Source organism: Coregonus lavaretus, assembly GCF_964263955.1.
Source record: "Coregonus lavaretus genome assembly, chromosome: 29".
NCBI lineage: Eukaryota > Metazoa > Chordata > Actinopteri > Salmoniformes > Salmonidae > Coregonus > Coregonus lavaretus.
The window spans coordinates 4,660,045-4,686,372 of NC_140016.1; the positions used below are offsets into that span (position 1 = coordinate 4,660,045).

Consider the following 26,328-nt stretch of genomic DNA (forward strand, 5'->3'; position numbering starts at 1 on the left):
CATACAATTCTTTATTTGTATCTTACTACAGTGAAAATGCAATATTCTTGGGCATATTATAGGCCTGCTATGATTAAATAGCCTAGGCAATAGGAAAAAATAATCCATGCATGAAACCCATGATTAGGTAACCTATTATTTGTGTTGTAAATCATTGCATTGTCCGATGGGGCGTGTATTCGGTGTATTACGGTAAAATGTCAACATCAATAGACTTGAAACACCCACAAGCCTCAATGTTGCGCAACAGGATGCGCAATCCAATGATTTTCACACTTGTCCCCCCGTCTAGAACTTGAGCATTTAGTTCGGTTCAGTTCGTTTTAAGATCAGTGTTTTGTGATTTTGAAAGAGAACCGCCCATCTGCTCGAGTTGAGTGAGTTGTTGTGAGTGAGAGTGGGCAGTACAGACCTCTGGAGAGACCCGACCACAGCCGGCAAGGCGCGGTGTTCAGAAGAGTTGGTATTTGAGAGTTGGTAACTCTAGACAAGGACTGGTAGGGTTGACGAGAGGACGCGGGGCAGGCATGGGTTGCAGACACAGCAAGGTGCGTGGCAGAATTTGCAAGAAAAAGGTATATTTATTCATCTTTGTTGTGAAATAATACAGGATATTAATTAAGGAACCAAGTGGTGTTTTGCCATTGTAGCTGCCATTGTCGCACCGATTCGTGGCACAACACAGGCGTGTTGATAACTTTTTTTAATCGATCAAGCAAAAGTGTTTGTTATTTTATAGCCACGTGCATTCAACTCTCGTGGATTTTACTTATGGGCATTAACATCAGCGCTTTGCAACACGTGATGTAGGCTATCAGTCAATTTGTTGCAAAGTTTTCTAAAGGTTTTTATTGGAAACAGATGTGCTGAAAATAACTTAAAATATGTAGGCTATCCTCTGAGACTGACTTTCCCACGAGTTCGAAACCTACTTGTCAAATGTAACGGTGCAGGGAACTGATCTGATGTCATTCTTAATTATAGGAAAAATACAGGTCGGCCAGACATTGTCAGTCACTGGTGGTGATACATTGTATCAATGATCACATCCTTCAGTGTCACTGTATCATCATCACCAGTAGATGATACATTGTATTCATTGATTGGCACCCTGTAGCCTACGTAGTCAGTGAATTACATCTGTCAAAGTTTTTACTTTCTGATCGTAGGAGCTGTTGGGTTTTTCTACGTAGTGCACAAAATCTGTTCATGTATTCCGTGACAACTACTGACAACTACAAACTTCACCGTTTGTGATAGGAAAGAAGTGACTTGAGGATATGGAAACTGTAATAATTCATATGCAGGTAAATGTATTTTAAGTAGGCTACGGTTAATTAGATGTACTAGTACTGCCTCTTTGACATTTACAACCAGTGGCACAGGCTTATATTACATCTAGAAATGATACCCCAGATTGTACCACTTCCAGGAGGTAGACTAGATGGATTGATCATTGAGTTGAAGGGGATATAATTTCACTTATCTGGCAATGCATCAAACAGACACACATTGAGACCACTTACACAGTTATAAATGGGGAATTCTTTGATTGATGAGTCAAGGTTCTCTGTGAGTGGATTTCTTCATTTCTCAATGGTGGTGTTTGATATAAACACTCCCAACTCTCCTTGAGATATAACATATTTTTTTCTTCTACACAAAATAAGCACTTAGAGGTACTGCAAACCAAGCCACTGGCAAGCTGCATTGCAGCTTCTGCAGAGCAGATCACAAAACCATCTGTTTGCCTGGTTGACGCAGGCAGCTGGAGAAGTGTGAAGGTCTGCTAGAGAGGGCTCGACAAGAGAAGCCTGGAGACACACACACTCACACACACACACACACACACACACACACACACACACTCAGCAATATGGCTCCATATGGACCATGATGAAACTACCACATGAAGAGCCCCAGCCCCAGTGTTAATGGAATATCCAAGGAACATTTGTTTCTCCGCTTGAAAGACTCAACCACAGTCTAAATTAAACGTCCCTTAACTAAAGTCTGAATGTCCTTTGTTGTATTGAAGATTTGGTTTTAGTTTTCTGAATTTCCTTTGAGTTGGAGTTTGTTTTTCTGGTTCTATCAGCCTGTCTCCTATGAGTGCACCTTTGACATGCCACTTATTTATTCTACAAAAGAAATTTGACATTTTGCGCTCTTCTTGGCAGTTTCGGTCTACTCTTGTGAGAGTATACCTGGACTAGATATTTTTCACAAAAGTCACAAAACATTCAATCTTAACCTTGTACTCTAGGGCCAGGAGGAACTTGTAAACATTAGGAGTCCGGTGTAGGCTACATTCTGCCCTGGGGCTAGGATGTTCCCTGTGCGTTTAGTCAGTAAAGACATACCTCCACGCTGCAGTTTCTCCAATGTTTAAAAAGACTGTGGAGACGGGCAATCTGTCCCAAATGGCACCCTATTCCCTCTGGAGTGCACTACTTTCTGCCCTGATCTATGGGCCCTGGTCAAAAGTAGTGCACTATGTAGGGAATAGGGTGCCATTTGGGACGTGCTCCCAGAGAAGGAAGAGAAGGCGTGATTTATGGCCTTGTTAAAGAGAGCCTTTCCAACCCCTCCTCAACATATGCTCCTGGACTTGTGTATTTAAGATCCTTTACTGAGATTTAAAACTCGTGCCCATCACGCATCATGTTAAGATCCTTTACTGAGATTTAAAAGCGGGTAATAAAACGTGCTTCATGCTGAACTGGTCTCTACTTTCTATCTGGAGTCACTTTTCTTATTGTACTATTAGAGCAGCCAGGTTAGTGAGACGGAGCATGGTATTTATTGTGCCTTTAGTCCCAAATGGCACACTATTCCCTTTGTAGTGCACCATATAGGGAATAGGGTGACATTTAGGACGCACTCTGTGTTTTCCAGGCACAAATCAAGTTGGAACGCCATGTTGTTTGGAGTTTTTAATATGTGTTTATACAGCGCTAGTGGTGGTGGGATAACGTTGTGTTGTGGGAAGAGGTCAGAAGGTGGCTGGGTCTCCACGGACGGCAATGCTGTATGGCTTCAGGGCGGCAGGTAGCCTAGCGGTTAGAACGGTGTTCGAATACCCAGACAAATGGACAAAGTGAAAAATCTGTCAATGAGGCCTTGAACAAGGCACTTAACCCTAATTTGCTCCAGAAGTTTTACAGTCTGCACAGACTTAACTCTTCGGTCTACACAGTGAGGACAGGACACAATGTCATGTTGTGTGATCTGGTCTCCTAGTAATGTCAGGAACCATGGTATTGTTTGACAGTTTAGGAATAGGTTGGTATAGAGTAGTGACCGTATGCTGCAAACAGGTTTTCTGTTTCAAGCTTGGCTAATATTTGGTATTGGGCAATTCCACGTTAAAATGAATTACGCTCAGACAGTTTTTCCCTTTAAAATGTATGCCAAACTATTTTCTACATTGTAGAATAATAGTGAATATATCAAAACTATGAAATAACACATTTGGAATCATGTAGTAACCAAAAAAGTGTTAAACAAATCAAATATATTTTATATTTGAGATTCCTCAAAGAGCCACCCTTTGCCTGGATGACAGCTTTGCACACTCTTGGCATTCTCTCAACCAGCTTCATGAAGTAGTCACCTGGAATGCATTTCAATTAACAGGTGTGCCTTGTTAAAAGTTAATTTGTGGATTTTATTTTCTTCTTAATGCGTTTGAGCCAATCAGTTATGTTGTGACAAGGTAGGGGTGGTATACAGAAGATAGCCCTATTTGGTAAAAGACCAAGTCCATATTATGGCAAGAACTGCTCAAATAAGCAAAGAGAAATGACAGTCCATCATTACTTTAAGACATGAAGGTCAGTTAATGCGGAAAATGTCTATAACTTTTAAAGTTTCTTCAAGTGCAGTCGCAAAAACCATCAAGCGCTATGATGAAACTGACTCTCATGAGGACCACCACAGGAATGGAAGACCCAGAGTTACCTATACAGCAGAGGATAAGTTCATTAGAGTTACCAGTCTCAGAAATTGCAGCCAAAATAAATGCTTCACAGAGTTCAAGTAACAGACACATCTCAACATCAACTGTTCAGAGGGGACTGTGTGAATCAGGCCTTCATGGTCGAATTGCTGCAAAGAAACCACTACTAAAGGACACCAATAATAAGAAGAGACCTGCTTGGGCCAAGAAACACGAGCATTGGACATTAGACCGGTGAAAATGTGTCCTTTGGTCTGGAGTCCAAATTGGAGATTTTTGGTTCCAACCGCCGTGTTTTTGTGAGACGCGGTGTGGGTGAATGGATGATCTACGCATGTGTAGTTCCCATCGTAAAGCATGGAGGAGGAGGAGGTGTTATGGTGTGGGGGTGCTTTGCTGGTGACACTGTCTGTGATTTATTTAGAATTCAAGGCACACTTAACCAGCATGGCTACCACAGCATTCTGCAGTGATACGCCATCCCAACAAGTGGACCAGAGTGCTCAGAATATGTGGGAACTCCTTCAAGACTGTTGGAAAAGCATTCCAGGTGAAGCTGGGTGAGAGAATGCCAAGAGTGTGCAACGCTGTCATCAAGGCAAAGGGTGGCTGTTTGTAGAATCTCAAATATAAAATATATTTTGATTTGTTTAACACTTTTTTTTTGGTTGCTACATGATTCCATATGTGTTATTTCATAGTTTTGATGTCTTCATTATTATTCTACAATGTAGAAAATAGTTTTTAAAAAATAAAGAAAAACCCTTGAATGAGTAGGTGTGTCCAAACTTTTGGCTGGTACTGAAGGTTATTCTAAAACAACGTAATGTATCTAATGCAGAAATGTTTATTAAAGACTCCATAAGTACTGCTATGATCAGTTTGAAGTAAATCACCAGTGTATCCCATTGTACAAATAGTATTCAAGACCAGGTCAGCTGTTGAATCATGAAACTGTAGCATGGACATTGTTATGTAACTTTGAACAAACTAATGATTCATTTCCAGTCATGTGGGTACTAATCACTAATCACTCCCTATGAGAGCGCAATATGGGTCAAGCACCCATCAAAAGCTTTACATAAGCTCTTACCCTGCTCCAGTTTGCTAACAACAAGTTCTGGGGTCCCTGGTACTTCGAAACATCCAAACTAGTGTGGAGTTAATCTTTAGTACTTGAATCTATCTGTAATATGTTGAGAGATTGTGGTATTGTGGTCCTACATCAGACACACTCTTTTCTCCCCTGTAGAGGAAAAGCAAAGTGAAAGAGGAAGAGAAAACGGTGAAGGAGGTCAACAACCATCAAGATGGAGGAGGTGAGTGGTGTGGTTTCCTGTTGTGTTTTACATTTACATTTACGTCATTTAGCAGACGCTCTTATCCAGAGCGACTTACAAATAGGAGCATTCACCCTATAGCCAGTGGGATAACCACTTTACTATATATATATATATATTTTATGGGGGGGGGTAGAAGGATTACTTTATCCTATCCCAGGTATTCCTTAAAGAGGTGGGGTTTCAAATGTCTCCGGAAGGTGGTGAGTGACTCCGCTGTCCTGCCGTCGTGAGGGAGCTTGTTCCACCATTGGGGTGCCAGAGCAGCGAACAGTTTTGACTGGGCTGAGCGGGAACTATGCTTCCGCAGAGGAAGGGGAGCCAGCAGGCCAGAGGTGGATGAACGCAATGCCCTCGTTTGGGTGTAGGGACTGATCAGAGCCTGAAGGTACGGAGGTGCCGTTCCCCTCACAGCTCCATAGGCAAGCACCATGGTCTTGTAACAGATGCGAGCTTCAACTGGAAGCCAGTGGAGTGTGCGGAGGAGGGGGGTGACGTGAGAGAACTTGGGAAGGTTGAACACCAGACGGGCTGCGGCATTCTGGATGAGTTGTAGGGGTTTAATGGCACAGGCAGGGAGCCCAGCCAACAGCCAGTTGCAGTAATCCAGACGGGAGATGACAAGTGCCTGGATTAGGACCTGTGCCGCTTCCTGTGTAAGGCAGGGTCGTACTCTCCGAATGTTGTAGAGCATGAACCTGCAGGATCGGGTCACCGCCTTGATGTTAGCGGAGAACGACAGGGTGTTGTCCAGGGTCACGCCAAGGCTCTTCGCACTCTGGGAGGAGGACACAACGGAGTTGTCAACCGTGATGGCGAGATCATGGAACGGGCAGTCCTTCCCCGGGAGGAAGAGCAGCTCCGTCTTGCCAGGGTTCAGCTTGAGGTGGTGATCCGTCATCCATACTGATATGTCTGCCAGACATGCAGAGATGCGATTCGCCACCTGGTTATCAGAAGGGGGAAGGAGAAGATTAGTTGTGTATCGTCAGCGTAGTAATGATAGGAGACGCCATGTGAGGATATGACAGAGCCAAGTGACTTGGTGTATAGGGAGAAAAGGAGAGGGCCTAGAACTGAGCCCTGGGGGACACCAGTGGTGAGAGCACGTGGTGCGGAGACAGCTTCTCGCCACGCCACTTGGTAGGAGCGACCGGTCAGGTAGGACGCAATCCCCAGCTCGGAGAGGGTGGAGAGGAGGATCTGATGGTTCACAGTATCAAAGGCAGCAGACAGGTCTAGAAGGACAAGAGCAGAGGAGAGAGAGTTAGCTTTAGCAGTGTGGAGAGCCTCCGTGACACAGAGAAGGGCAGTCTCAGTTGAATGACCAGTCCTGAAACCTAACTGGTTTGGATCAAGAAGGTCATTCTGAGAGAGATAGCAAGAGAGTTGGCTAAAGACGGCACGCTCAATAGTTTTGGAAAGAAAAGAAAGAAGGGATACTGGTCTGTAGTTGTTGACATCAGGGGATCGAGTGTTGGCTTTTTGAGAAGGGGTGCAACTCTCGCTCTCTTGAAGACGGAAGGGACATAGCCAGCGGTCAAGGATGAGTTGATCAGCGAGGTGAGGTAGGGGAGAAGGTCACCGGAGATGGTCTGGAGAAGAGAGGAGGGGATGGGGTCAAGCGGGCAGGTTGTTGGGCGGCCTGCAGTCACAAGTCGCAAGATTTTATCTGGAGAGAGAGGGGAGAAAGAAGTCAAAGCATAGGGTAGGGCAGTGTGAGCAGGACCAGCAGTGTCATTAGACTTAACAAACGAGGATCGGATGTCGTCAACCTTCTTTTCAAAGTGGTTGACGAAGTCATCCACAGAGAGAGAGGAGGAGGGGGGGAGGGGGGGGGGGGGGGGGGATTCAGCAGGGAGGAGAATGTGGCAAAGAGCTTCCTAGGGTTAGAGGCAGATGTAGACTGACAGAAAACGGTGAAGGGGGTCAACAACCATCAAGATGGAGGAGGTGAGTGGTGTGGTTTCCTGTTGTGTTGTAGACAGACAGAAAACGGTGAAGGAGGTCAACAACCGTCAAGATGGAGGAGGTGAGTGGTGTGGTTTCCTGTTGTGTTGTAGACTGACACACTGTGACTGTGTACCCCTCTCCTACTGCTTGTCAGATTGTCTTTATTACATCTCTGATTCAGAGGGTTTTACACATCACACTGTAGTATTAGGCCGAACTAATAACCTGTACATAATAACTGTGCTCCTGTATGGCTCGGTTGGTAGAGCTTAGCAATGCCAGAAGTGTGGGTGTGATTCCCGGGGCAGTCCATACATAACAAATGTATGCATGCATGACTAAGCCACTTAGTGTCTGCTAAATGGCATAAAATATCGAAATGTTTTAAACGATACATTTTGTCATGATCCCGGGTGGGTTCAAACGATGTCACTACACCCAGAAACTGGTTGGAATTACTGATTTTAAAGTGACATCATAATGACCTAATTTCAACCAGTCAGTTTTTGGATGCTGAGATGGCCCTGGTAAACACTGATGTGTCAACACTGTGCTGTCTGCATTAGAATACTCAACAGGTACTGGCTTGTGTACTCTGTTGTACTCGTAAGTGTTCTCTGTTGCCATGTAATTATGGGTCTCAGGGTCATGCCTTCAACAACTGCCTGAGTGAACAAGACTGTGTTAGCCTAGCCTAGCCTGCTGAGCTAGAACCTAGGCATTAACTATGGGAGCTAACACAAGTCTCAATGTCTCAAAGGTCAATCATCACTGGGAACACGGTTCACCAAACTACTCCATTACATGAGTTCCTCAGAAGTTGGACCGGAGCTTTCCCCCCACACATATCAGAGTAGCTATGACGTAGTATATTCTACTGGTGTTGTACTGAGTCTAGTCAGACCGATTGAGGTAGTATATTGTACTGAGTCTGACCAGTAAAGGTTGCAGCCAGGTCTGGTTTGGTTCAACCCCCATGCCAGCTACATGATGCCATCTCACCAGGAAATGGCTGAATCACGCAGCACTCAGGACTAAGCAGTAGGCAAAGACTGGGGAACTGGACAATATACATGATAGAAATGTTGTGAATAGAGCTGACGTGATTTCTTATCCTACATGTCTACATAATAGATTTCTATCTGAGCATTCCATGCCATGGGTCGTATTCAGGTACATTGTAACATAGCGAACGTCGAATTTTGCCCTGTAAAATAATAATTTTGTTATCGGACATGCTCAGGTGTTCCCTCCCTGTTTGTCTGTTTTCTTCAGTTTGTTACCTACTGAATAGCTACAACCCTGGTATCCCCTCCTCTAGGTAAAGTCCCTCTGGAGGAGCTGAACGTGGGTCTAGAAACAGAGAAGCAGCCGGGTCAGTATGCGTGGCAGCTGAAGATCCTACGGGAGGTGCTGTCTGCCTCTGGGACCCAGGAGAGGGAGGAGCTACTAAAAGAGACAACCCAAGGAGAGCTCTGTGCCCTGGTCCACAACATCACTGAGAAGGTAGTTAACCCCATAGAGAGCTCTGGTCCACAACATCACTGAGAAGGTAGTTAACCCCATAGAGAGCTCTGGTCCACAACATCACTGAGAAGGTAGTTAACCCCATAGAGAGCTCTGTTCCCTGGTCCACAACATCACTGAGAAGGTAGCTAACCCCATAGAGAGCTCTGTTCCACAACATCACTGAGAAGGTAGCTAACCCCATAGAGAGCTCTGTGCCACAACATCACTGAGAAGGTAGCTAACCTCATAGAGAGCTTTGGTCCACAACATCACTGAGAAGGTAGCTAACCCCATAGAGAGCTCTGTTCCACAACATCACTGAGAAGGTAGCTAACCCCATAGAGAGCTTTGGTCCACAACATCACTGAGAAGGTAGCTAACCCCATAGAGAGCTCTGTTCCACAACATCACTGAGAAGGTAGTTAACCCCATAGAGAGCTCTGTGCCACAACATCACTGAGAAGGTAGCTAACCCCATAGAGAGCTTTGGTCCACAACATCACTGAGAAGGTAGCTAACCCCATAGAGAGCTTTGGTCCACAACATCACTGAGAAAGTAGCTAACCCCATAGAGAGCTCTGTTCCACAACATCACTGAGAAGGTAGCTAACCCCATAGAGAGCTTTGGTCCACAACATCACTGAGAAGGTAGCTAACCCCATAGAGAGCTCTGTTCCACAACATCACTGAGAAGGTAGCTAACCCCATAGAGAGCTTTGGTCCACAACATCACTGAGAAGGTAGCTAACCCCATAGAGAGCTCTGTTCCACAACATCACTGAGAAGGTAGCTAACCCCATAGAGAGCTTTGGTCCACAACATCACTGAGAAGGTAGCTAACCCCATAGAGAGCTCTGTTCCACAACATCACTGAGAAGGTAGCTAACCCCATAGAGAGCTTTGGTCCACAACATCACTGAGAAGGTAGCTAACCCCATAGAGAGCTTTGGTCCACAACATCACTGAGAAGGTAGCTAACCCCATAGAGAGCTTTGGTCCACAACATCACTGAGAAGGTAGCTAACCCCATAGAGAGCTCTGTTCCACAACATCACTGAGAAGGTAGCTAACCCCATAGAGAGCTCTGTGCCCTGGTCCACAACATCACTGAGAAGGTAGCTAACCCCATAGAGAGCTTTGGTCCACAACATCACTGAGAAAGTAGCTAACCCCATAGAGAGCTCTGTTCCACAACATCACTGAGAAGGTAGCTAACCCCATAGAGAGCTCTGTTCCACAACATCACTGAGAAGGTAGCTAACCCCATAGAGAGCTTTGGTCCACAACATCACTGAGAAGGTAGCTAACCCCATAGAGAGCTCTGTGCCACAACATCACTGAGAAGGTAGCTAACCCCATAGAGAGCTTTGGTCCACAACATCACTGAGAAGGTAGCTAACCCCATAGAGAGCTCTGTTCCACAACATCACTGAGAAGGTAGCTAACCCCATAGAGAGCTTTGGTCCACAACATCACTGAGAAGGTAGCTAACCCCATAGAGAGCTCTGTTCCACAACATCACTAAGAAGGTAGCTAACCCCATAGAGAGCTTTGGTCCACAACATCACTGAGAAGGTAGCTAACCCCATAGAGAGCTCTGTTCCACAACATCACTGAGAAGGTAGCTAACCCCATAGAGAGCTTTGGTCCAAACATCACTGAGAAGGTAGCTAACCCCATAGAGAGCTCTGTTCCACAACATCACTGAGAAGGTAGCTAACCCCATAGAGAGCTTTGGTCCACAACATCACTGAGAAGGTAGCTAACCCCATAGAGAGCTTTGGTCCAAAACATCACTGAGAAGGTAGCTAACCCCATAGAGAGCTTTGGTCCACAACATCACTGAGAAGGTAGCTAACCCAATAGAGAGCTCTGTGCCCTGGTCCACAACATCACTGAGAAGGTAGCTAACCCCATAGAGAGCTTTGGTCCACAACATCACTGAGAAGGTAGCTAACCCCATAGAGAGCTCTGTTCCACAACATCACTGAGAAGGTAGCTAACCCCATAGAGAGCTTTGGTCCACAACATCACTGAGAAGGTAGCTAACCCCATAGAGAGCTTTGGTCCACAACATCACTGAGAAGGTAGCTAAACCCATAGAGAGCTTTGGTCCACAACATCACTGAGAAGGTAGCTAACCCCATAGAGAGCTCTGTTCCACAACATCACTGAGAAGGTAGCTAACCCCATAGAGAGCTTTGGTCCACAACATCACTGAGAAGGTAGCTAACCCCATAGAGAGCTTTGGTCCACAACATCACTGAGAAGGTAGCTAACCCCATAGAGAGCTTTGGTCCACAACATCACTGAGAAGGTAGCTAAACCCATAGAGAGCTTTGGTCCACAACATCACTGAGAAGGTAGCTAACCCCATAGAGAGCTCTGTTCCACAACATCACTGAGAAGGTAGCTAACCCCATAGAGAGCTTTGGTCCACAACATCACTGAGAAGGTAGCTAACCCCATAGAGAGCTTTGGTCCACAACATCAAGAAGGTAGCTAACCCCATAGAGAGCTTTGGTCCACAACATCACTGAGAAGGTAGCTAACCCCATAGAGAGCTTTGGTCCACAACATCACTGAGAAGGTAGCTAACCCCATAGAGAGCTCTGTTCCACAACATCACTGAGAAGGTAGCTAACCCCATAGAGAGCTTTGGTCCACAACATCACTGAGAAGGTAGCTAACCCCATAGAGAGCTTTGGTCCACAACATCACTGAGAAGGTAGCTAACCCCATAGAGAGCTTTGGTCCACAACATCACTGAGAAGGTAGCTAACCCCATAGAGAGCTCTGTTCCACAACATCACTGAGAAGGTAGCTAACCCCATAGAGAGCTTTGGTCCACAACATCACTGAGAAGGTGGCTAACCCCATAGAGAGCTTTGGTCCACAACATCACTGAGAAGGTAGCTAACCCCATAGAGCTTTGGTCCACAACATCACTGAGAAGGTAGCTAACCCCATAGAGAGCTTTGGTCCACAACATCACTGAGAAGGTAGCTAACCCCATAGAGAGCTCTGTTCCACAACATCACTGAGAAGGTAGCTAACCCCATAGAGAGCTTTGGTCCACAACATCACTGAGAAGGTAGCTAACCCCATAGAGAGCTTTGGTCCACAACATCACTGAGAAGGTAGCTAACCCCATAAAGAGCTTTGGTCCACAACATCACTGAGAAGGTAGCTAACCCCATAGAGAGCTTTGGTCCACAACATCACTGAGAAGGTAGCTAACCCCATAGAGAGCTCTGTTCCCTGGTCCACAGCATCACTGAGAAGGTAGATATTAACTGCTAGCCCACTTCCCTAACCCTCAGCTCACTGATGGAGAAGAGGTTTGGGAACATTAGTCTATGTAACCCCAGCTAGTGTTTTACCTCCAACCCTTCATATACTGTTTACCATATACCTATACCCTGTACCATTTACATTCACCATATACTATATACCCTGTACCATTTACCTTCACCATATACTATGTACCCTGTACCATTTACATTCACCATATACTATATACCCTGTACCATTTACATTCACCATATACTATATACCCTGTACCATTTACATTCACCATATACTATATACCCTGTACCATTTACATTCACCATATACTATATACCCTGTACCATTTACATTCACCATATACTATATACCTATACCATTTACATTCACCATATACTATATACCCTGTACCATTTACATTCACCATATACTATATACCTATACCATTTACATTCACCATATACTATATACCCTGTACCATTTACATTCACCATATACTATATACCTATACCATTTACATTCACCATATACTATATACCCTGTACCATTTACATTCACCATATACCATATACTATATACCTATACCATTTACATTCACCATATACTATATACCCTGTACCATTTACATTCACCATATACTATATACCCTGTACCATTTACATTCACCATATACTATATACCTATACCATTTACATTCACCATATACTATATACCCTGTACCATTTACATTCACCATATACTATATACCAATACCATTTACATTCACCATATACTATATACCCTGTACCATTTACATTCACCATATACTATATACCTGTACCATTTACATTCACTATATACCCTGTACCATTTACATTCACCATATACCATATACTATATACCTATACCATTTACATTCACCATATACTATATACCCTGTACCATTTACATTCACCATATACCATATACTATATACCCTGTACCATTTACATTCACCATATACTATATACCTATACCATTTACATTCACCATATACTATATACCCTGTACCATTTACATTCACCATATACTATATACCCTGTACCATTTACATTCACCATATACTATATACCTATACCATTTACATTCACCATATACTATATACCCTGTACCATTTACATTCACCATATACTATATACCAATACCATTTACATTCACCATATACTATATACCCTGTACCATTTACATTCACCATATACTATATACCTGTACCATTTACATTGACTATATACCCTGTACCATTTACATTCACCATATACCATATACTATATACCTATACCATTTACATTCACCATATACTATATACCCTGTACCATTTACATTCACCATATACTATATACCATTTACATTCACCATATACCATATACTATATACCCTGTACCATTTACATTCACCATATACCATATACCCTTTCCACACTACTGAGCAGAGCCAGCTCTACTGTGTTGGCCTGGTTATACAGCATATCCACCATAGTTGCCGGAACTGGGTTGGAGAGGACAAGGTGAATAGAAAATATCCATGCCAATGCCGTATAGTTGGCACAGGGTTGGTACGATAGTATTAATTAGTGTGAACCACAAAGCCACTACTACGGCATATCTGGGCCTTATTATTACTAAGCAGATCATCTGCTCTTCCTACAGGATTACATTGGGATTCGCATATTAATGACAGTGTCTTACACGAAGAACCTGGTTAGCCTTTTGAATTGAGGTCTCGTAGTGGCTGCGTCCCAAATGGTTTGAGGTCTCATAGTGAATGCGTCCCAAATGGTTTGAGGTCTCATAGTGAATGCGTCCCAAATGGTTTGAGGTCTCATAGTGAATGCGTCCCAAATGGTTTGAGGTCTCGTAGTGGATGCGTCCCAAATGGTTTGAGGTCTCGTAGTGGATGCGTCCCAAATGGTTTGAGGTCTCGTAGTGGATGCATCCCAAATGGTTTGAGGTCTCGTAGTGGATGCGTCCCAAATGGTTTGAGGTCTCGTAGTGGATGCGTCCCAAATGGTTTGAGGTCTCATAGTGGCTGCGTCCCAAATGGTTTGAGGTCTCGTAGTGGATGCGTCCCAAATGGTTTGAGGTCTCATAGTGGATGCGTCCCAAATGGTTTGAGGTCTCGTAGTGGATGCGTCCCAAATGGCACCCTATACCCTATATAGTCCCTATGGGCCCTGGTCAAAAGTAGTGCACTACATGGAGAATAGGGTGCCATTTGGGACGTCGCCCCATGTTTCCAGGACGTGCAGCTTCACGTCGGAGCGACTGAATACAGGATAACCAGAGCAGCACAGTAACATGATGTCAAGTCATATATTATACAGCTGTCAGAGAAAATAAACACATGCTTTTCCATTACACAATCTTTGGGAACACTACCTATTTGGTGTGTGTGTGTGTGTGTGTGTGTGTGTGTGTGTGTGTGTGTGTGTGTGTGTGTTGTGATGCCCCTGTGACTGACTACAGTGTGTGTGTGTGTGTGTGTGTGTGTGTGTGTGTGTGTGTGTGTGTGTACTTGTGTGACTGCCTGCATAGTGCTCTGGCGTGTCTGACCATGGACTTGTAAACCTCCTGTCAACAGAGCTAGGTTGTGTCCCCAATGGCACCCTATCCCATAGGGCTCTGGTCAAAAGTAGTGATCCGTGTAGGGAATAGGGGGTACTTTGGGACGCAGCACTAGACCTGTTTGGCTGCTCTGGCATCAGAATGCCTTTCCAGAAGGGGGGAAAAGGTGTTGATTTGTGCAAACATAGTCTTGGGAGGCATGTTGGTTTATGGTGTATTGAGTGATGGGTTGGTAGCAGCCAGTTGGATTGTTAAATGTCGTCTCATCTTGACATGGCCTGGTAGAGCAGTGAGTTATGGCTGGGTCATCTGGTATTATACACCTGGTAGAGCAGTGAGTTATGGCTGGGTCATCTGGTGTTATACACCTGGTAGAGCAGTGAGTTATGGCTGGGTCATCTGGTATTATACACCTGGTAGAGCAGTGAGTTATGGCTGGGTCATCTGGTGTTATACACCTGGTAGAGCAGTGAGGTATGGCTGGGTCATTTGGTATTTTATACACCTGGTAGAGCAGTGAGTTATGGCTGGGTCATCTGGTATTATACACCTTGTAGAGCAGTGAGTTATGGCTGGGTCATCTGGTATTATACACCTGGTAGAGCAGTGAGTTATGGCTGGGTCATCTGGTATTATACACCTGGTAGAGCAGTGAGGTATGGCTGGGTCATTTGGTATTATACACCTGGTAGAGCAGTGAGTTATGGCTGGGTCATCTGGTATTATACACCTGGTAGAGCAGTGAGTTATGGCTCGGTCATCTGGTATTATACACCTGGTAGAGCAGTGAGTTATGGCTGGGTCATCTGGTGTTATACACCTGGTAGAGCAGTGAGGTATGGCTGGGTCATTTGGTATTATACACCTGGTAGAGCAGTGAGTTATGGCTGGGTCATCTGGTGTTATACACCTGGTAGAGCAGTTAGTTATGGCTGGGTCATCTGGTATTATACACCTGGTAGAAAAGTGAGGTATGGCTGGGTCATCTGGTATTATACACATGGTAGAGCAGTGAGGTATGGCTGGGTCATCTGGTATTATACACATGGTAGAGCAGTGAGTTATGGCTGGGTCATCTGGTATTATACACATGGTAGAGCAGTGAGGTATGGCTGGGTCATCTGGTATTATACACATGGTAGAGCAGTGAGGTATGGCTGGGTCATCTGGTATTATACACCTGGTAGAGCAGTGAGTTATGGCTGGGTCATCTGGTGTTATACACCTGGTAGAGCAGTGAGTTATGGCTGGGTCATCTGGTATTATACACCTGGTAGAGCAGTGAGTTATGGCTGGGTCATCTGGTATTATACACCTGGTAGAGCAGTGAGTTATGGCTGGGTCATCTGGTATTATACACCTGGTAGAGCAGTGAGTTATGGCTGGGTCATCTGGTGTTATACACCTGGTAGAGCAGTGAGGTATGGCTGGGTCATCTGGTATTATACACCTGGTAGAGCAGTGAGTTATGGCTGGGTCAACTGGTGTTATACACCTGGTAGAGCAGTGAGGTATGGCTGGGTCATCTGGTATTATACACCTGGTATGGCTGGGTCATCTGGTATTATACACTTGTTTTGTTTATATAACATAAATATCTCACTGTTTGTTTTTATAGTTGATATTCACATAGTCTAGCTCCTATGACCAGTGTGGATGTACATGGCTAAACCCTGTCCTTATGTTCTCGCTGATCTCCAGGTGAAGACAGAGACGGCTGCTGACCTGACTGTTCTCCATGGGGAGGCGAGCCAGAGGACCACAGAGCAGCACGAGAGACAGCTGGAAGGCAAGACTAGAGCTGTGAAATAACTTCTGGATCTAGATCTAATAACCAAAGACTAGAGCTGTGAAATAACTTCTGGATCTAGATCTAATAACCAAAGACTAGAGCTGTGAAATAACTTCTGGATCTAGATCTAATAACCAAAGACTAGAGCTGTGAAATAACTTCTGGATCTAGATCTAATAACCAAAGACTAGAGCTGTGAAATAACTTCTGGATCTAGATCTAATAACCAAAGACTAGAGCTGTGAAATAACTTCTGGATCTAGATCTAATAACCAAAGACTAGAGCTGTGAAATAACTTCTGGATCTAGATCTAATAACCAAAGACTAGAGCTGTGAAATAACTTCTGGATCTAGATCTAATAACCACGTTGATTCTGTTGGAACTGCTTCTAGACTGCTAAATGACTCAAATGTAAAATGTAGAATGAGTAATCGTTGACTGATGTTATCCCGGCCCGTAGCATTACGTATAGAATCCCTGTTATCCCCCACAGAACTGCAGGGGATTCACAGTGAAGAGACGACACGGCTAACAGCCACCCACCAGGCAGCTGAGAAAGTGTTGAAGGTGTGTGTGTTTAGTTGTTGTTTTTAACTTATCCGTTTTGATCACCTGTTTTGATTTACTGTGGTCTATACAGTATCCCCTACCTTCTAACTGTGTAATAGGAAGTACAGGACTGACCAGTAGGTTTTCTTTTAAAGGACGAGGTACAGGAGCTGACTGCAGAGCTCCATGTGTACAATGAGTTAAAGAAGAGAGTTGAGGAGTCTACCTTCAAGAAGGACCTGCAGCGGAACATTCAGGTGTGTGTGTGTGTGTGTGTCTGCACAGTGGGTCTGTTTCTGCATGGTGTGTGTGTGTGTGTGTGTGTGTGTGTGTGTGTGTGTGTGTGTGTGTCTGCACAGTGGGTCTGTTTCTGCATGGTGTGTGTGTGTGTGTGTGTGTGTGTGTGTGTGTGTGTGTGTGTGTCTGCACAGTGGGTCTGTTTCTGCATGGTGTGTGTGTGTGTGTGTGTGTGTGTGTGTGTGTGTCTGCGTCTGCACAGTGGGTCTGTTTCTACATGCTGTGTGCATGATCCCATAACCAGTTCACTTAGTTGGACTGTTGCTTTAGACATCTGGTCTCCAGGTCTCATTAGTATGCTGTTGATTTTATACTCTTCCCCTCCCCTCCTCTCTCCATCTCCCTCTCTCCCCTCCTCTCTCCTTCTCCCTCACTCTCCTTCTCCCTCTCCCCCCTCCCCTCTCTCCTCCCCTCCTCTCTCCCCTCCCCTCCTCTCTCCTTCTCCCTCTCCTCCCTCCTCTCTCCTTCTCCCTCTCTCTCCTCCCCTCCTCTCTCCCCTCCCGTCCTCTCTCCTTCTCCCTCTCCTCCCTCCTCTCTCCTTCTCCCTCTCTCTCCTTCTCCCTCTCTCTCCTCCCCTCCTCTCTCCTTCTCCCTCTCCTCCCTCCTCTCTCCTTCTCCCTCTCTCTCTCCAGGCCCATGGCAGTCCTGGGCCGTTCTGGGAGCGGGAGCAGGAGAGTCTGCTGTTTGTCATTGAAATGAAGCGTGAGCGTATTCAGGAACAGGGGAACAAACTGCTCCAGATGCAGGCTCTGGTAGGGAACAGGGACTGGGACTTGGACTGGGGACTGGCTGATTTTCTCCTAGTCAAATTCATGTCAAAGTTTATTTAAAGTGCATCATCACAGTCTCAATACACTTTGCAGAGGAAATAAAACAGAAACAAGAAATCTTAGATGCTCTGCGCTGTCAAAAAATACTCTGGGTTATAGTCTGTGAATTTCAACATGTCGTCTTTACCACCATGATTGGTGAATTTCATTTCTTTTTATTTCTACCATGTCAGGTGGAGAAGAATCTCTCTCTGGAAGACCAGGTCATAAATGTTCTACAGCAGAATGAGGACCTGAGGGTTCGGATCGACAACCATCAAAGCCTTGTACAGTAAGACCTGCTGCTGCTTATCATGTGATATCTACACCATCTCTGTCTCTGTTGGAATGTTCAGTTACCCTGGAGATAATGTTGTTAGGACTGTACCAGGAAGTCACATTGTAGAAGACTACATGGCAACAAGGCTGTAAATAGATGAACAGACCTAACAAGTGTTTGAACAAACAAACATAATAAGTTCTGTTCAATCAAACTCAAATTTAGGAAAATGGCTATGGCATTTACATAAGATGTGAATGTGGCGCCACTTGGTGGAGAAAGTGGTAGGGATATTTCTTAGAGGAAGCAAGTTATGGCGGTTTACAAGACTTTAGTGCAAAAGTGAAATTTCGCCATAGAAACTTGTGTAATTACCTCTTTTTTATATGAAAGTATATAGCTTTAATTTATATAGCTGCTGGATGGCTTTATGGTGCTGCTTCTACTTATGTAAAGCCTTTACACATGTAGGAATTTGATGAAGAACAGTGATTTGAGGTCAGCAAAAGATTGATAAAATATACTTAGCTACAGATTCGTTTTTGTAGCTCGTTATAAATGTATTTCTGTCCTAAACTATCAATGTTGTTATACAGTGCATTCTGAAAGTATTCAGACCCCTTGACTTTTTCCACATTTGTTACCTTACAGCCTTATTCTAAAATGGATTCAATTGTTTTTTTCCCTCATCAATCTACACACAATACCCCATAATGACGAAGCAAAAACAGGTTTTTAGACATTTTTGTAAATTTTTATATATATATATATATATATATTTTTTTTTTTAAGATCACATTTTACATAAGTATTCAGACCCTTTACTCAGTACTTTGTTGAAGCAGTCTTCTTGGGTATGACGCTACAAGCTTGGCACACCTGTATTTGGGGAGTTTCTCCCATTCTTCTCTGCAGATCCTCTCAAGCTCTGTCAGGTTGGATGGGGAGCGTCGCTGCACAGCTATTTTCAAGTTTCCAGAGATGTTGAATTGGGTTCAAATCTGGTCTCTGGCTCGGCCAGTCAAGGACATTCAGAGACTTGTCCCCAAGCCACTCCTGTGTTGTCTTGGCTGTGTGCTTAGGGTCATTGTCCTGTTGGAAGGTGAACATTCGCCCCAGTCTGAGGTCCTGAGCGCTCTGGAGCAGGTTTTCATCAAGGATCTCTCTGTACTTTGCTCTGTTCATCTTTCCCTCGATCCTGACTAGTCTCCCAGTCCCTGCCGTTGAAAAACATCCCCACAGCATGATGCTGCCACCACCATGCTTCACCGTAGGGATGGTATTGGCCAGGTGATGAGCGGTGCCTGGTTTCTTGGTTTCATCAGACCAGAGAATCTTGTTTCTCATGGTCTGTGAGTCTTTAGGTGCCTTTTGGCAAACTCCAAGCGGGCTGTCATGTGCCTTTTACTGAGGAGTGGCTTCCGTCTGGCCACTCTACCATAAAGGCCTGATTGGTGGACTGCTGCAGAGATGGTTGTCCTTCTGGAAGGTTTTCCCATTACATTTACATTTACGTCATTTAGCAGACACTCTTATCCAGAGCGACTTACAAATAGGATCTCGGGTTCTTGGTCACCTCCCTCCAATCAAGTTGTAGAAACATCTCAAGGATGATCAATGGAAACAAGATGCACCTGAGCTCAATTTCGAGTCTCATAGCAAAGGGTCTGAATACTTATGTAAATAAGATATTTCAGTTTTTTTATTTTTAATACATTTGCAAAAATGTGTCATTATGAGGTATTGTGTGTAGATTGAGAAAAACATTTTAGAAGAAGGCTGTAACTTAACAAAATGTAGAAAAAGTCAAGGGGTCTGAATACTTTCCGAATCCACTGTACGAGTGTTCTCTTCTAATATCTACCCTTCCCTGTGCTCCTGTCTGTAGGCAGCTCTCCAAGGAGCACCAGGACCTCCAGGGGGCGTTAGACAGGCAGACAGGTCTCAGTCAGAGGCTCACCCAGGAGAAAGAGCAACTCATGTTTAAACTGAAGCACAGAGACTCCTGTCCTACCTTCCCTTCCTTCCCCATAGTGTCTGAGGTCTTCCCCAGCTGATCCACCCACACCGAACAGGACAATCATTTACCTCTGTCTTAATCCTGTCTAGGGTTGCAAGCATGGAGCCTGAATCCGGTAACTTTCCCAAAATTCTAAAAGTAGTAGTTTCAGAAATCCCTGCTTGGAGGATTCCAAGAATCAGGAAGGAATACGTAAGGAGGGATTCCTCCAACCTGAAACTCTTCAAGTGGGATTTCTGAAAAAGCAGAGGATTTTGGGAACGTTTCGGGACTTTTGCAACCCTAATCCTACTTTGACAACCAAAGTCCAGTTACCTCTACAAAGGGCTATAGTCACATGTTTGATGGAACCTGATGCCAAATAATGTTTAAAAAAATGTAGTCCAGTTTTATACCTGCTGTGCCTTACAGTACATAATGTTTCTATAGCAGTATGGTGTTCATACAACAGGACTGTTATTTTTTTTTGTGTGGGGGGGGGGGGGGTGTTAATTGGGCATAGCCATGCCCTGTTGGACTTAACTGACACCTGCTGTTCATCTGATATTCTTATACAACTGACGTTCTCATAGTTGTGTTACTGTTCAACAGATAATATTATAGGTGAATGTGACGGTGTTCACGTTGACGGTTTGAATTGCAGTTGTAGACGCAGATGTTCAATCGTGTACTACATAGCTAGTAGCTACATCATTTGTTTTATCTACATTCCTCCTGAGACACTGTTACAACGTCTATCGAAATGTGGTGTGAAGGTTTTACGTCACTGAATATGGAATAAACGTTACAGAATATAATGCAGTGTATATACAATTTAAACAGTTACTTTAGACAACTGCTTTTGTATTTGGGATATGTTTGTTACTTTTTTGTTTCATACCATATGGAGAAATAGATTGCAGATGAGGACAATTGGTATTTTTGTGACTTGTTTTAAGTTACAAAGATCCAAAAGCACTTCTCAGTGTTTTAATTAGTATTTCTTCTGATGCACAAGCACTTTTAATCAGTATTTTACTAGTACTAAATGTGAGAAAGGTTGCTGTATTTTTGTTTTGTTTGTTACTCTTGTGTTTACTCCTGTGTTTTACATTTTGTTTGTTTACATTGATTGACATTTCAATCATTTAGCCGATGTTCTTATCCACAAGGGCAGCGGATAGATCTAGGAGGATGAGAACAGAGGAGAGAGGGAGCGCTTGAGTCACAATAAACAGCTGCATCTGAACCACTGGACTTCGTGTTTGTGTGAAATGTGTCAGTGTCGTCCACTAGGGGGCAGCTTGTGTGAAATGTGTCAGTGTCGTCCACTAGGGGGCAGGTTGTGTGAAATGGAATAAGCTAGTGTTAATTGTTTTAAACTTTTTATATTCCATCTGACAGAGAAGTCGTGTTCTCTAGCAGTATTATTTAGTGGGTATTATATTCCTATTCATACCAAAAGGCTCTTCCCAGGTATTAAAAAAATGCTTTTAGTGATAACTTACACATAGTTACAGTTTTTTACAATCACTTTGGCACTAATTTCAGAACCTTGATGTCATTTTTCAAAACTTTAGACACAACTCACAACCAATGATCAAAACTCTAACATTTTTTTCAATTGCTTGGATACAATACACATGAAACTAAGATCATTTGTTCATTTAACAAAAATCACCTGTTCAATATGACACAACTTAACATCAAAGTACTACTATTTCAAAAGGCAATTCACACATTACATTTCAGATGAGTGTCTATTCATTTCATTACAATTATCCAACTATCAATTGATTCAACTGCTCAAAATGATAAGTAACTGTTGCATTACTCTTAATGCATAGTTGTATGGAAACAGACAAACAATATTCCATGTTTAGATCATGAAAGTTTCAAGATAACGAGATTCATTGTCACCAATTAGCGTGGAGCATGAACCAATTAGACTACATTATGTATGGATGTAATATTTCATCATCATTCTTTATCAGACACCGTTTCTATGGTCCCATGTACCACCTTTTCAGACTATTTACAGTATTGACAGTACTGCACTGTATGGATGCAGGCCCTTGTGATTGCTTGTCCAATTCTGCCAACTCGTTACTGATGATTGAGTTCACATTGTGGAATGAGTATATAAAGAATTGATTGGGATCCACTTGCAACAACATAGCGATACGTACTGTAACATGGAGCCGGCAGGTGATCCAGGTCACAATAGAGGTCAAGCAGTGGTGGGAGGAAGACGAGGAAGACGTTTTGGTCAAAGGAATGGCAGGGGACAAGCACCCCTTCTGAGAGGTGGTCGTGGGCCTCGTTTGAGAGGTGTGGGGGAACGTGGTAGAGGACAAGGCCACGGACCAAGACAGCGGCAGCAACAGCAAAGAGTGTCCAATGAAATCCGAGCAATAGTTGTAGACCATGTCATAAATCATGGCATGATAATGACTGAGGCAGCTACAATGATACAACCAAACCTCAGAAGGTCAACCGTGGCCTCAATAATCAGAACTTTCCGCAATGAGAACCGGTAAGTCGTCAGCATGCACTAAACATTATGCTACTCTCAATTGTCAAATGACTGCATACCAATGTGTATCACAGAGTAGGTGATGTGACCAAGTGTCTTCTTACTGTAATGTTCCCTGTAGAATTGAGACTAGGCCAAATAGGGGAGGCAAAATTCTGACTGACCAACAAAAGCAGGCTGTGGTCGATTTGGTTCGGGACAGAAATGATATTCGCCTTACAGAAATTCGCCAGCATATCTTGGACAATGAAGACATGTTTAACAATGTGGAATCCATAAGTTTGCCGACTATTGCACGCATGCTGAAAAGGCACCAGGTGTCTTTAAAACAACTATACCGTGTGCCTTTTGAAAGAAATCTGTACAGTAATCAGTAAATCTCTTTCCAAAATGTATTTTTAGAGGGTGATGGAGCTGGATGCTGATGACAACCATCACAAATTCATATATTTGGATGAGGCGGGCTTTAACCTGGCCAAGACAAGGAGGAGAGGTCGGCAACCATCCAAGTATCTGGACAACGTGGGGCCAACATTACCATGTGTGCGGCTATATCAGAAGATGGTGTGGTGGGACGCAGACCTCGTATTGGATCATATAATGCAGCTCTCCTTGTAACCTTCCTTGATGAGCTCGATCAGTTCTGTAGAGCTGATGGCGTGACCAATGTCATTGTGTGGGATAATGTCAGGTTCCACCATGCTCATATGGTGCAAGCATGGTTTCAGGCCCATGCACAATTTACCACCCTGTATTTACCCCCATACTCTCCTTTCCTTAACCCGATTGAGGAATTTTTCTCCACATGGAGATGGAAAGTTTATGATAGGCGCCCTCATGAACAAGTCACTCTTCTCCAGGCCATGGATGACGCATGCAATGACATCACGGCAGACCAGTGTCAGGCCTGGATTCGCCATGCCCAAAGATTTTTTCCAAGATGTTAGGCTAATGAAAACATCCATTGTGATGTAGATGAGAACCTGTGGCCAAATCCACAAGACAGAGTTGATGAAAATGTAGAAGTACAGTAATAACTCCTATGTTTTGCTTTTTACAGTACAAGCAAGCAAGTTGAGGAACACTGCATTTGATGTTTTACAGTACTGTATTGTTTTTCATCAATATATTTCAGATTTTGTTCAATGATTCCACTGTGTCTGTAGTATTCTCTCTACTACTGCAGTACTTTTACAGGGATGTATTTACATGTAGCACCATAATGAAACATGTATCACATATTTTGTACTACAATATTTAATGATTGTACGAACAATGACACAGTGAACCTATCGGTTGCTTGTGTGTGGGTGATCTAAATTAACGTTTCATTGGTATTTCACAATACATTTGTTTTTTTGAACCAATGATTGTGCAAGTGCAAGATTTCTTTAAAGATATGAATGCACAATGCAATGTTTTGAACATTGGACAGCCTGTGTTACAAGTGATGACCGTTTTGAGTTTTGTGTCTAGAGTTTTGAAAAATGACGTCAAGGTTCTGAAATTAGTGCCAAAGTGATTGTAAAAAACTGTATTTTTCCATGCTGTGTGTAATGTACTGGGATAAACGCTAGGGGGCAGAACATGACAGTTGGTTGGAAAGAGTTGATGGGTATTACTTTGGCGATGTCCTGACCTGTTTATCGTCTGTCACCTTTTTTATTACTCCAGTGTGTTTTCACTGAAAGAAAAAGGCCGTCACAACGAACATTATGTATTTGTCTAATCCACGTGAAAACGTGAAAGTGCAGAAAAGATACTGACAATGTTAATGCGTTATGGTATACTTTATAATGTAGAAAGGGTTTATAAGTAGTTTAGAAATGGTTAATTAACTATTATAATTAGTTCATAATTTATGCACTAATTTACCCTACAGTCATGACCTCCTCATCCACTCCCATTGTGTGTTATAATGAGGTGATTTAAGAAGGTGTCGGATGTGACTGACAACAACCACAAAGGTGAAGCTGACTGACACATTCATTGGTGACTTTTGCACCCTGGTGCTTGAGAAGAGGAGGTGAAAGTGGGACAACCCTCAACCCCTCTCACCCCCCTCTGTCTTGTTGCGGCCGGCAGCGGAACCGTTCGCTCAGCGGATGTAAAAGGATCACTATGTCAATGGATGTTTGACAAGCCAGGACAATACCTGGTGGGGCTCCACGCTAACTGCAGGTCAAACCCCCGGCTGTGGTGTCACCCAGTTCCCAGGGCATTTCACAGTCACCTGGGAGGACTGGAGGAACACCTTTCTACGTTTGCGTCCCAAATGGCACCCTGTGCAGTAATGCAGCATCCTGTTACAACTCGCAGTCACAATGAGGAGCATGTCAACCCCACCTGCACACAGACAGACACAGCCTGGCTAGCATGACAACTAACCCTAGACTGGAGGCTGAACCTGTGAATGCTGAAACGGTGGCCTGTCCTTTGTCTAAGAGTAACCTCCTTCTCACTTTCATTTATTCATATTATATTTTTTCTTATAAATTGCCTTTTGTTGATTTGTTAGAGGTTAATAACATTAAAGTCTGATTCACTATTACTACCCACAATGCTTAGCGGTGAAACGGAGTCATGACAGAGATGCACAGCTCTGCTCTACAGTTAATATTTCCTGGGCGGTAGAGAAGAAAGAGGGAGGAGGTGTCTTGTGTCATGAGCGTGTTTTGAACACCTGAATTGTCTTAGTCCCTCTGTGGATTATTAGCTGTATGAATTTACTACAACACCTGTCCCTGCCTCATCATAATTTGCTAATTGCTCAGAAATAGAAGCATATCCCCATATTCATTAACAGACTACTGAAAATATATTGTTTCCATTACCTCTGCTCTGTGTCTTCATGCCTGATTAACAACGCGTGAAATACGCTCCTAGTGTCTTTATTTATTACAGGCAACGATAAGCCCTTAAATTACCAAGTGGGGAATTAAGAATTAAAAACCTCATGCAGATTTCTGTAGGTTTATTGCCAACAACTATTTGTGGCAACTGAAGTGTTTTTCAACGTGTTTGCTTAGAACATAAAAAGGTGAAAATTGCACCCTGGGAAAAACAGCTTTGAGGGAAAGAAGGTGTAGTCACTCTCTCTCCTTCTCTTTCACACATACTGTATTTCTACCTGTTCTCTACCCACCTAGGGTTTTAGTCGATTTTGGCGACATCTTAATATTATTTTATCTTATCTATTTTAAATTCAGACAAAAATGCAACTCGGCAAGTAATTCTCTCCATGGGCTTGGTTGAAATGTTCATTTGAAGACCCAGTGTGTTTCATCTTAGGAATTGATGGCCAATACATGAAATGAAAAACACATCACAAATGAATTAAAATAAAATTATATACGTTTGACCTGTTTATGTTACACTGTACATCCAGATGAACCTCAGTGAGAAAAACACTGAAGAGCGAGGCGAAGGAAACC

At 43.5% G+C, this 26,328-nt stretch overlaps 1 protein-coding gene across 2 annotated transcripts in view; it reads left to right on the top strand.

The window, feature by feature from the left end:
- LOC311105202 (coiled-coil domain-containing protein 69-like) overlaps nucleotides 1-21,615 on the top strand; it is a 39,853-nt gene extending 18,238 nt beyond the window's left edge. The window contains exons 1-9 of one of the 2 annotated variants that reach the window (XM_084147257.1): nucleotides 282-548; nucleotides 5,214-5,280; nucleotides 8,576-8,760; nucleotides 16,332-16,419; nucleotides 16,918-16,991; nucleotides 17,129-17,230; nucleotides 17,903-18,022; nucleotides 18,274-18,371; nucleotides 20,248-21,615. In XM_084147257.1, the coding sequence (XP_084003383.1) occupies nucleotides 528-548; nucleotides 5,214-5,280; nucleotides 8,576-8,760; nucleotides 16,332-16,419; nucleotides 16,918-16,991; nucleotides 17,129-17,230; nucleotides 17,903-18,022; nucleotides 18,274-18,371; nucleotides 20,248-20,416 (924 nt within the window). In that variant the 5' untranslated portion in view covers nucleotides 282-527 and the 3' untranslated portion in view covers nucleotides 20,417-21,615. Of the gene's footprint in view, nucleotides 1-281; nucleotides 549-5,213; nucleotides 5,281-8,575; nucleotides 8,761-16,331; nucleotides 16,420-16,917; nucleotides 16,992-17,128; nucleotides 17,231-17,902; nucleotides 18,023-18,273; nucleotides 18,372-20,247 lie in introns of those variants that run through there. The other variant, XM_084147258.1, reaches the window with a different exon arrangement.
- Nucleotides 21,616-26,328: the final 4,713 nt, after the last annotated feature.